The sequence below is a fragment of the Triticum dicoccoides genome, chromosome 4B, assembly GCF_002162155.2.
Source record: "Triticum dicoccoides isolate Atlit2015 ecotype Zavitan chromosome 4B, WEW_v2.0, whole genome shotgun sequence".
Classification (NCBI taxonomy): domain Eukaryota; kingdom Viridiplantae; phylum Streptophyta; class Magnoliopsida; order Poales; family Poaceae; genus Triticum; species Triticum dicoccoides.
Window position 1 is genome coordinate 617,792,973 of NC_041387.1, and position 12,161 is coordinate 617,805,133.

General features: G+C 46.4%; 1 protein-coding gene across 1 annotated transcript; it reads left to right on the top strand.

Annotated features, from left to right (window-relative positions):
- Positions 1 to 1,050: 1,050 nt before the first annotated feature.
- Positions 1,051 to 4,274, top strand: LOC119291793 (protein KINESIN LIGHT CHAIN-RELATED 1-like). Its single transcript, XM_037570600.1, has 2 exons — positions 1,051 to 2,638; positions 3,820 to 4,274. The coding sequence occupies exons 1-2, from the start codon at positions 1,152 to 1,154 to the stop codon at positions 4,001 to 4,003; spliced, it is 1,671 nt and encodes a 556-aa protein (XP_037426497.1). The 5' UTR covers positions 1,051 to 1,151; the 3' UTR covers positions 4,004 to 4,274.
- Positions 4,275 to 12,161: the final 7,887 nt, after the last annotated feature.

Here is a 12,161-nt window from a genome sequence, read left to right on the forward strand (position 1 = left end):
CATATTTTTCAAAATAGGAACATTTTATGAATTTGTGAACAAATCTTGAACAACATACACATTTTCTCCGAACAAATTTCGAATTCGTGAACAAATTTTCAAAATGGTAAAGTTTTGAATTTGTGTACAAATTTGGAGAACAAATTTTGAAGCACGAACATTTTTTGAATTTTGTGAACAAATTTTGAAATGGAGAACAATTTTGAGAAATCCCGAACAAATTTGGAAGCGTGTTTTTTGAATAGGTGAACAAAAAATTGAAATCTGGTACATTTTCTGAATTTTGAAAGTTTTCATAATGAGAACAATTTTTGAATTTTGAGAACATTTGTTTTGAAAACTGAACATATTTTGAAAACAAGAATGTTTTGGAAATTGTGAACAAATTTTTAAAGCAATAAATTCTTTTGAATCTTGAGAACAAATTTACAAACGGGGAAGAAATTTCGAAGCATGGACAATTCTTTAAAGGACGGACATTTGTTGAATCTTCAGAACAAATTTTGACACGTTGGAAGCGTGATTTTTTTTAATACGTGAAGAAAAAAAATGAAATATGGTACATTTTCTGAATTTTGAAAGTTTTAAACAATTTTTGAATTTTGAGAACATTTTTTTGAAAACTGAACAATTTTTGGAAACATGAAATATTTTGAAAAAAGTTTGAAAGAAAGAGAATAAAACCAAAAAAAATAAAAAACCAAATAATGAAAATTGTTCAAAAGAGAAATTAACTTGAAAAGGAAAACCGAAAGAAAACAAAAAAAGTAACGAGAAGAAAAGAAAAAGAACCAGAAAAAGGAAGAAGAAAAAACAGAAAGAGTAAAAAAGAAAAAATATAGAAAAACCGGTTCAGGAACCTTCTAGGTGGTTCCTAAAACCAGTAAGAACCGGCTGGGAACGTTTCCAAAACCGGAACCTGGTTGACGCAACAGGGCCGGCCCAAAATCTCTAGCTAGTCAGATTACCCTGTGCGATAAGTCGACAGTTTGACGCAAGGAGCGTCCAATAGGGAATTCCCATCCGCGAAGGGTCGCTGCTCACTCGGACTAACCCGCCGGCGCCGCCGCACCGGCCGCTCGGCGTTCCCCGGCTTAAACCCTTCTCCACCTCGCTCCCTCGCCGCCCCACAGCCGCTAAACCCGGCGGAGATGCGGCGCCTCCACAGATCCCTCTTCCTCGCCGCCCGCTCCAGCCCCCTCGCTCACCACCGACCCCCTCTCCCTCTCCCTCTCCACCGGCCCCCGCCTCCCCGCCCGCACCGCCCTCTCCCCTTCTCCACCGCAGCCCTACCCACGCCCCCTGCCCCCGATGCGGCGCCAACCGCCCAGCCCGCCGCCGACGCCCTCGCCTCCCTCGAGGCCGCCGAGCGCCAGGAGTCCTCGGGCGACCACCAGAAGGCCCTCGACCTCGCCCTCAAGGCGCTCGGGCCCCTGCAGGAGTCCCACGGCGGCTGGTCGCTCCCCGTCGCGCGCGCGCTCCGCCTCGCGGGCGCCGCGACCTGCCGCCTCGGCTCCCTCACCGACAGCCTCGACTCCCTCGAGGCCGCCGCCGAGATCGTCAATTCCCTGCAGGGCGGGGGCGCCGAGGCCGCCACCGTCGCCGCCGCCGTGCACGATCAGCTCGCGCGCACCAAGACGGCCATCGGCCGCCGGTGGGAGGCGGTGCCCAGCTTCCAGCGCGCGCTGGAGCTGAAATGCCGGTTCCTGGGTGCAGGGAGTGCGGAGTTGGGCGATGCTTACAGGGACGTCGCCGAGGCCTACATGGGAGTGCTGTGCTTTGATAAGGCGCTGCCGTTGTGTCTGAAGGCGTTGGAGATTGCGGAGAAGCGGTCCGGTGAGGGCTCCGCGGAGGCGGCCAAGGTCCGGAGGATCCTCGTGGTTGCTTATACCGGGCTGGGTCGCAATGACGAGGCGTTGGAGCAGAATGAGCTTGTTAGGATGGAGTATGAGAGGTTGGGGCTGGATGCAGAGCTTTCTCTGGTCGAAATCGACGGGGCCAGCCTGCGTATTCTGTTGGGGAGAACAGAGGACGCGATGAATGACCTTAAGAAGGTGATGAAGCGGGCTAGCAAGGAGAGCGAGGAGCGTGCACTAGCATTTGTCGCGATGGCGAAGATTTTGTGCTCCGAGGAGAGGTCCAGTGACTCTAGACGGTGCTTGGAGATTGCTCGTGAGACTCTTGATGCGAAGCGTTCCGTAAACTCTGAGCGGGTCGCTGGCGCATACACTGAGATATCGATGTTGTATGAGTCAATGAATGAATTCGAGATGTCTTTGTGTTTGATGAAGAAAACACTTGCGTTTCTCGAGGGTGCCTCAGGGATGCAGCACATTCAGGGGAGCATCTCTGCAAGGATGGGCTTTCTCCTCCTGCTGACAAAACGAATTGATGAGTCTGTTCCTTTTCTGGAGAAAGCTGTTGAGAAGTTGAAGAACTGCTTTGGACCTGCGCATTTTGGGTTAGGATTTGCTTACAAGCATCTGGGCGAGGCTTATATTGAAATGGGCCAACCGGAATCATCTATTAAGTTCTTTGGTCTTGCAAGTGACATCATTAATGCTGCATTTGGGCTGAAACATGAGGATTCCATTGAGATCATTCAGTGCACTGCAAATGCGTATGGACTGATGGGGAGGTAATTTCTTTTGCCCTGTTCATATTTTACTAGTCTTTGAAATAAAGATGCTGCTATCCTGTAGAGTTACCTGTAGGCTATTAAGTTATCCAGAGTTTATCTATGGAACTGAAGGCAGCATGGAAAATATCTCAGTTAAAGTACTATTATACTCCCGCTCTGCCGTCGTAGAAACTGACTGAGCGATTTTGAGATGGTGTCAGAAATATCGTCAACATTCTATATGTGTTATGTTGTGCAGCATATTCAATAGTGTTTCATTTGGTTTTCCTATATGAAGTAATTGAGCAACTATATGGTCTATTGCCAATTATGATTAGTAGGTCATTATGCAACCACTGCTGCAGTTGTTGTTTGCATAGAAGAGTCTCTGGAAGTCCTGCTGTTGGTGCTTGCAAAATAATAATAATAATAACAACAACAATAATAAACTTTGCTTGCAGATTTTTTTTTTGTTTCCATATCGTTCTGGTGGTCTCGTAGATGAAATATAGGAAGAAAAAAAAAGTCTAGTTGTTTCCTAATACAGCAAGGGACAGCCCTACATTGAGATTGAAAATAACAGTACACAATTAGAAGGGAAATCCTGCTTACAGCACAGTTTAACCTTATAAACCCGAAAGTGTAAACTTAAGCTTGGCCAAGTAGGGATGTAGTGCTAATCTGCTAGTACTTACTAAGGGCAGAAAAGGTACGAGTCGTGACAGCTTAAGAATTGTAACATATACTATTATAATTATAATTGATCTTTCTCGAGCACACTCCATGCCTACCTGCAGATATGGATGGGTTTCCCATTAATTAGCAAATATAATACTCTTGTATGAAAAACTGAAGATCCCATGTTTGGTGCTTTATGCCTTTATGACTAATGAATGAATCCGAAACTATATCCAAGTTGAACTATCTGTAGGTAATGCTTGTTCTGTTGGTTTGTGTGATGTTGTCAGCATTTTGCCAAATTGAACTCCCCCCTAGTTTGGCGCATGTACATGGTAAAAAGCAGATGCTGCATTAATTAGCTATTTGATTGCTGACTTAAATTTATGTTTTGTGGGTTATATCTGTTATGGAACAACTGGATGCAATTTTCTGGCCATGTTCTAACGATTTATAGTAAAGCACCTCTTATATATGTACCCCTGTCTCTATTTTACATTCGATACTGCTTCTTATTGCAGCTACAAGAATGCCATGGATTTTCAACAACGAGTTATAGATGCTTATGAAAGCTGTGGCCCTGGTTCGGCCTATGAGGTAAGAGAAGCTCATAGGCTTCTAGAGCAGATAAGGAAGAAGGCGGAAGGGTCAACTTCTGCAGTATTTCCTGCAAATTCACTGCCCGTGCTTCCTGAAAACCGATAATGCCTCTCCTGGCATCTGTTAGATGAAGACGACTCAGTGGTAAACTAAGATTTCATCAGCGACCCTCTCAGGTCTTTTAACTACTATTTTGGCACCCAATGTCATTATATGGTTCATTTATACTTACCAATGGAGTTAGATGTGATCACATCATGTGTTCTAGTATTTGGGAAGATAGAGCATGCCGATTACCCACCTTCAGATTATAGGTAGCATGTATGGTTGTACACAGTTTTCATCATCAATATTACTTGAAGAATGTTTCCATGTATTTTCTGATTTCATGGGGATCTTGCTACATAATTATTTCTGGTTGGACTGGATTGACAATATTTAGCTACTATTCCGACCATTGTGGTTGAATCAGCTACCATTAACTACTTTGCCAAACAAGTAAATATAAAAGAGTATCTCATGAAAGTGGCAGATAAACATCGGTCACGGGCTCGGTTGGGTGCTGTGACTGTATCATTCACATCTGCCCTGTGAATTTTCTGTCGTTTTAAGCATACCTGCCCAGTTCCAAATGGCAATACAACTATTGCCTGCAGAAGTGTGGTTGTATTAGGTTGTGCATCACATGTGTTAATTGGCTGTGCCCAGCTATCTACATTTTTTGTTCGTGTAATCTCCCTTGGGAAAAAGTGTCTATTTTTGTCCTCTGGATGCTTAGTTACATGTAAAATAGTGTCCAAGTCAGGTGTTTTTCCTCTCCTCTTGAGTAGATTGGAATGACAAAGCTATGTCCTATAAAAGGTCCCCGCACTTACTGTGCTGGCAATGTTTCTATACCCAAATAGTTTGGTAGGTAAATGCATTTTTTTTTCCTTTCACTCACATGTACTCCCTCCGTTCGGAATTACTTGTCTAGAACTAAAATACGTCTAGATACACCCACCTCTGCGACAAGTAATTCCGAACGGAGGGAGTACATATATGAGGCCCGCATTATAATTTTGATTCTCCTCAGTTGAAGCTCATATGCGCTACCCAATATGGGTCATCCATTTTAGTACTATTCCGCATTGTAACCAGATGCGCCAAATTTACCCATGTAGCTTATCTTTTAGTAGTATAGAAGATTTTACTTATTGCTGTTATTTGAACATTCCATGGGATCACTACTATGTTTGAAACAACAATGTTTCTACGAAACTTGGTAGATCTTGACGACTTTTGCAGGCAGTGCAACGCATTCTTGGTGCATTGGAGATATGGGCCGGTTGCCGCACTTGACGCTTTGCAAATCAATACTACTTGGAGGTGTATTCATCATTGGGCTTTCAGTTCAATGAAATTGGTGGCAACTGGATGTGTGCGCAAGCTGGAGATGTCAGGTGGGACTGCCGACAGTTTTGCGGTGACCCACCTTATTATTGATCATGATCTTTGGCAATTCAGTTATCCTGGCAGCAATGCTCTCTTCCCCTTGGGAATGCCAAATGAGTGCACAATCCATGCAATGGTGGGACTGGGCAAAGGACCAAGGTAGGAACAGAAAGAATCCCATTAATCCTCAGCATGTGCATCCGCTAAGATTCGAGCTATGTGATTGCTGGTAGGACAAGTTGGTAATCAGTCACACGTTGGATACATACTACTCTACTCCAGAGTAGCAGCATCTCGGGACGATGCCGGCAGACAGACAGGAAGGTAACCGGTCCAGAGGTGTTCGTTATCCCGGCCGGGAATCTGCATTGGCGCGTTCCTGTTGGTGAGCTCAGCGGCCTGCACGCAGATGATCATGCGTATGCAACAGGGATGGATAGTACGGCGCCCTGGTAGTTTGTTAATGGCGCCTGCTGAAGCAGCTCTGGTTGACCGTTCTCCCGCTCCGGCCGGCCAGTATAACACCAGTCATCCCCAGAGACCACTGCGCCGGCCGCCGTACTCGGTGGTCTCGCCATTCCATTCACCCGGAGACGCCCCCGCATCCATCACGCTGTTACTTCAACAGTTCCGTCCATTCTCTCTCTCTCTCTCTCTGTCTGTCGTCTTCCGTGCTACTCATATAAGAGCGCTTTTGACACTACACTAGTGTAAAAAACGCTCTTGTAGGCATCGGGCGGCATCGATTATGAAAGGGACTGGACTGGGCATGATTGCGGTGTCTTGTAGTCCATCAGCCGGCGATGACACGGAGGCAACCATCCGTTGCAGTGCCTTGTTCCGCGCAAGTAAAAATGGTACCGCGTGGTGGTGACCATGCATGCATGCATGCGGCGCAGCGATGCCCACCACCACCACCTTCTTCTTGTGAGCGAGCCCTTGCATGCACCAGCTATGTGGCACTGTTACTTACGGATGAGGGGCTTGCTTCTTGTCTCTCTGGCAGGCACGCCAGCGTTGTTCTCTTTCCATGGTCACAAACAGTCTCTCCATGGTGCTGCATGCTGTTTGGGCTTCAACTCTCGGGGTCGGGGCATGCATTGGTCCCCGTCGCCGTCGCACCTTCAACGTTACCCTCTTTCTTCTCCCAACGTTTTCATTCGCGCAGCAACAACGACAAACACTGTTGGCCCTCGGTTCCAGTCAGCCTGTCTTTTTTCTAGTCTAGTACTAAAGACATGGTGCATACAGTGCAGTCGTACCACCACCAGCTGCTAGGCGGGTGCCCTCGCTCGCTAGCTAGGCGAACAATGTGGTGCGTACGAAAATACTGCACGAGATTGCAACATGTCGACCCATCCCAGTGACCGCTACAGTAGTATACGTCCCTCTAGTCTCTAGTCTCTACGTACCCGAGCAAAAAAAGAAAAAAAAAAGAAAAAAGAGAAGGACTAGCATTGCAGCTACAGAGCAGGGCATTTTGCCCAGAAGCTCACATTCAGGGGCTTGGCTGGTAGTGAATGGCACTGTAAAAACATATGTGTTTGTTCACTACTAGTGAGTCATACATACAGCACAGTAACGGCAGTTGTTGGCTTGTGAAGGTCTCACCCTCCAGCAGCGATCGACCAAGACTGAGGCCCTTCTGATGGCCCGCGGTCAATGTCGTCGTCCTGGCGCTTGCGCGTTGGCAGTCATCAAACAGTTAAGCCTCCATGGCAGCAGGAGGGCCTCTGCATGCCGTCAAAGAGGAGGACCCGTGATAAGCTGACACATTAGCTACAGGGAGTGGCCTGTGCGTTCCCAGTGGCAATCTCGAGCTTGATCCTTTCTTTGCCGAGTTGCCAGAAAATCCACTGCCAAATTAAACGGCTCACTGCATGCTGACAAAATTGCACCGGCCATCTTGCCAATGACTGTCTATAGGTGTGTAGCTGAATCTTGAATCTGAAAGTTTTACGCACTTGCCATCTCTCACTCAGTGCATGCTTGTATAGTTTTTTGCCTGGTTTTTTCTCTAATTTTTTTTTGAAAAAACTTCCAATCTATTCATCTTCAATCATGGCAGTACAACGAATACCAGAAATAAAAATTACATCCAGATTCGTAGACCACCTAGCGACGACTACAAGTACCGAAGCGAGCCGAAGGCGCGCCGCCGTCATCGCCCCTCCATCGCCGGAGTCGGGCACAACTTGTTGTAGTAGACAGTCGGGAAGTCGTCGTGCTAAGGCCCCATAGGACCAGCACCCCAGAACAGCAACCGCCGCTGATGAAAAATAACGTAGATCGGAAGGATCCAAACCGAAGACACACGAACGTAGACAAACAACGACGAGATCCAAGCAAATCCACCAAAGATAGATCTGCCGGAGACACACCTCCACACGCCCACCAACGATGTTAGACGCACCGCCGGAACGGGGGCTAGGCGGGGAGACCTTTATTCCATCTTCAGGGAACCGCCGCCGTCTCGACTTCCTGAGTAGGACACAAACCCTAACAAGATTGAAAAAAATGACTAAAGCCGGAGCCCTCCCGCCGATCCTTGGCAAGATCCACCGCGCATCCATGGTCCTAGGGCCACCGGAGACGAGACGGACCTGCGCCGGCGCCGGCGAGAGGCACGAACCCTAACTTTCTTTAATTAACCGAGCAGGTATCTATACCCTTCTTGTGTCGGTGAAATTATAACAGTTCTCCTGCAATTTTTCAAAGAAAAAGAAAACCCCTCTCCATTCTGGTCTACGATGTCTTAAGGCATCTCTATCAGATCTCGTGTACCAAAACTCCAAAACCTTCTCCCTATCCCATTCCCCTAAAATGAAATGACATTTGCTCATCTGGCATATCCCCTATCCTAAAAAATATATTTTGCCTATTCTTCAAAACGTTTTCAAACTTATCACGACATGTCAATTAAAAATTTGAACAATCAAGTGCACACAATTCAAATACACAAGAAATTTAATGTTCTCAAACATAACCATTCAAATTCGAACACAATGTACGGTCCAAATTAACAAAGCATTCAAATAAACATGGTAAAAGCACAAGAATCAAGTGCTATGAAGGCACCGATGGTGCTCAATAAGATCTTAATGCCAGTTGTGAGCTTGATGACTCTCGATCCTTCGGTGTGCTTGGTGGAAGGCTTTGATTCTATTTGGGTTATGTTCCGGCTCCAGCGGGTGCCCATTGAAGTGATACCGAAAGCCATCTGGATTCCCTCTGTCATTTTCGATGATCATGTTGTGCAACGCATGTTCCCATGATCTGCCACATGGTCTTAAGATTCCAATATTCACCAGGATCATGGACAATCACAAAGCGTTTTTGAAGCACACCAAAAGCTCTCTCAGCATCTTTCCTAGCGGATTCTTGGCAAGCTGCAAAGTGAGCTTTTTCGTTACGTTTAGGTTTGTGTGTAGTCTTAAAAAATGTGGTCTATGAAGGATAGATGCCATCGACAAGGTAGTATCCCATCTTATACTCACGGCCATTGGCAACATAGTTGCATGGTGGATTGTCACCGACAACATGACTCGCAAAAAGAGCATATCACTGAAGAACATTGAGATCAATGTGAGAGCCAGAGATCACAAAGAATACATGTGAAATCTAAAGATCATGTGATGCAATCGCCTCAAGAATGACGGTTGGATTGTGGCAATGCCCTATGGGCTAACCTTGCCATGCCACGGGGCAATTCTTCCATGTCCAATGCATATGGTCAATGAATCCAGGCATTCCTAGCCAACATCTCTCTTCATTTTCTTCCATTAGTCTTTGATATCTTCTTCAGTGGGAGACCTCCTCGAGTACTCCGGTCCATAGAGCTGGATCACAGCTGCACAAAATTGTCTCACACACTCGAGGATTAGATCTTCTCCTATGTGAACAAGTCACCGATGGCATCGGCCGCGCAACCATAAGCAAGGACTCACATGGTTGATGTAATCTTCTACAATTGACTTGCACTTGTTGCCCTATTGCATTCTTTCTTGGTTGAAATCAAGGATCATGTTTCTCCACAACTTTTTGCAATGGTGTTGAAGAGAGATCAGTGCATCCGGAATCGGTGCCGAAAATATTAAGAGGGATATACCTTGTTCGGCACAAATGTAATCCCTCACTAGACCGTCATGAGCCAGTACTCTATCTCGAAGAAACAACCTTCGACAAAACTCGGAACCACACCCTCGTCTCCTAAAATCCTCCTCCAAAGCGACCGCAGCATCAACTCAAATTCATCAACTCTTTCTTCCTCCTCCAAGGATGAATCATCGAAGATCATCTCCCACAACCTCTTCATCTAAACATAAGAGGCTTTAATGATTCATTTGAGATCTTCCTTTGATGAAAAAAATAAACTTAGAGGTAGTTTGACAAACACCTTATGGCGGATGGGATCGAAGTGACAGCGGCCGGCGACGCAACTCCGGCTAGGGCCCCAAGGCGGCAAAGGACACCACCGACGTTGCCTAGTCACATAGGAGGTTCTCAGGCATGGAGGGGACAAATGCGGGCGGACGGTAGGGGTCGCGACAGAGGCGACGCCATCAATCGACTTCTCCGGTTCCGACGCCATCGATTGGTTAGGGCTTGCGCTTGAATTGGCTATGTCATCTCCAAGGTCGCTCGGCCCGATTCTGGGCTGACCACGGGTGGTGACTGGGTGGAGCTACATGACGATGTGCTGTCGGTGGCGGAAAAGCCGATTCCAGCATCGTTGAGTGAGGAAAAGGTACGGGCGAAAGCGGCAGGCTTGCGGGATGACGACACGGTTCGATTCCACCGCCAGGGGGTCGACGACGTGACGGTAGGGAGCTGGTCGACGCCACGAGGTAGAACGAGAAGCCACATGAATGTTCTGAGAAGTCACTCATCCAGACTAAAACTAGGCAGAACTTTGTTGTTTAGAGGAAGAAAAGTTATATTTTATGAGTATTATATATACGATTTGGGGATCTAGAGATGCCCTTATGTTAAATTGCTTAAGTCTGGCCATGTTTATCAAAAAAATTATCACTTATTAAACATAAACTGCTATATATACAGAACAGACAAGCTAAACACTGCAGGGTCGATCCCTCTAGATATTTACAATTGTAGGGATTATATGGATAAAAGTTTTTTTTCAAAACAGAATTATATGGATAAAAGTAGGTAGTAGTATGTTTTGTAGAGCAAAGAAGTAATCCAGTGTTATTATTGTAATATACTCCCTTCTTAGTGCCAAAAAACATCTTATGTTATGGGACAGAGGGAGTAGCTCTCTACCTTTTTTGAGCTTTAATATAGCTCTCTACTGCCCAATATGCCCATGTCTCTAAGTCGCCCTTTCTCATCCCTCAAAAAAAAAACCTTCGTCGTTTTTTGCGGGACTTGCACCAAAGCCGACGGCCAGATCGAAAGCAGTGCTCGTTATTGTATATCAAGCAGAGTTTTTTTTTGTGTGTGGGGGGTATCAAGCAGAGTTCCTCTGATACTCCTTTTTTTCGCGGTGAAGTTGCTCTGATACTCCATACAAGATCTCAACGAATGCGGCCTAGATTTCCTCTGTTTTTTTTTCGAGATTGACGGGGTTTAGCTCCACCTTTGTTATATTCCAACTCGAAGGTGACTTGGCAGTCAGTACAGGTACATGTAAGTGCACGCGAGGCGCAAAAGAAAATTACAGAGGAAGGACCAAGAGAAAGCCCAAAACTAGAAGAAAGAAACAAACGGAGAGGAAGGTTGGCTACAGAACCAAACCGAAACCCCTGGAGGCCGACGTCTCGGAAGCGAGCTCCGCTGAGCAGCTTGCTCCACCACTAACAATGAACCACAACAAGGCCTAGGGAGAAAAAAAAACGGGCACCAAAACAACAACTCGCAATGGAACATCCTAGCTGCAGACCTGCAGTTCCAGCAGCAGATCGGGTGGCTGCCCAGCCCTACCCCGGGCCGGGCCACCAACCGTGCTAGCGCAGGCGGCGCTCGGAATAGGTGGTGGTTCCGATCACAACATCCAAAACGTGCAAGCCCGACGTTTTCCCCGCCGTCGGGTTTACATCCGTGTCCGTCCATTCGCACGGCCGGGGCGTTGTATCAGTATCATTCGTCGATACATGGAGGCGAGGCGAGATGCCATTTCACAATTATTCGACCGGGTAGGTTTCCTTGGTCCCCCATGGCCATGGGGGCTAGGGCTGGCCGGCTATGAGAGAGGAGGGAGGCATCGCTGGCCGGAGTGGTGACCGGTGCCCGAAAGCACTCGGCAACGTTGACATCCCACCCTCCATTAGCAGCCCCCCACTCTATATATGATGATTACGTAGTGATGTGCAGGACGGTCCAGCTAACCAAATCTACCCCAGCTAGAGCTAGCCCGACTCGGCTTCATCGCGCGTCCGCGTGATATCACCCGTAAAAGGTTTACTTTGCATAACTAACTACTCCAACAAGTAGCATTGACCTTTTGCTACCATTTCACATAGTTGGGCCATTAGATTAAGATCCAATGACCATCTTTTTTTTTCTTCCTCACACAAAATTTGACTTATCCAAATTGCAAATTCAGTCAACTTACATATAGATATTGGGTTTCATAAAAGTATCAGTCGCATGTTTTTTTAGGGGATCAACACATGTTTTTTTAGGGGATCAACACATGTTTTAGTGTATTTTTTTTAAACACAATACAGACACAGACGCTTATACAGATACACATACATTCATATTTATGAACGCATGTATGCACATCCAAACCATAGTTTTTTTTAGCAAGGGGGGGGGGGGGCTCCGATTTCATTAGCGAAACCACCACGAATCCAGGTCCAAATCA

What these genes read in the sequence shown, in the direction of transcription:
- LOC119291793 (XM_037570600.1), top strand. Translation starts at nt 1,152, where the DNA reads ATGCGGCGCCTCCACAGATCCCTCTTCCTCGCCGCCCGCTCCAGCCCC. An exon ending in GCGTATGGACTGATGGGGAG is followed by an intron (nt 2,639 to 3,819) that starts GTAATTTCTTTT and finishes TTCTTATTGCAG; the next exon opens with CTACAAGAATGCCATGGATT.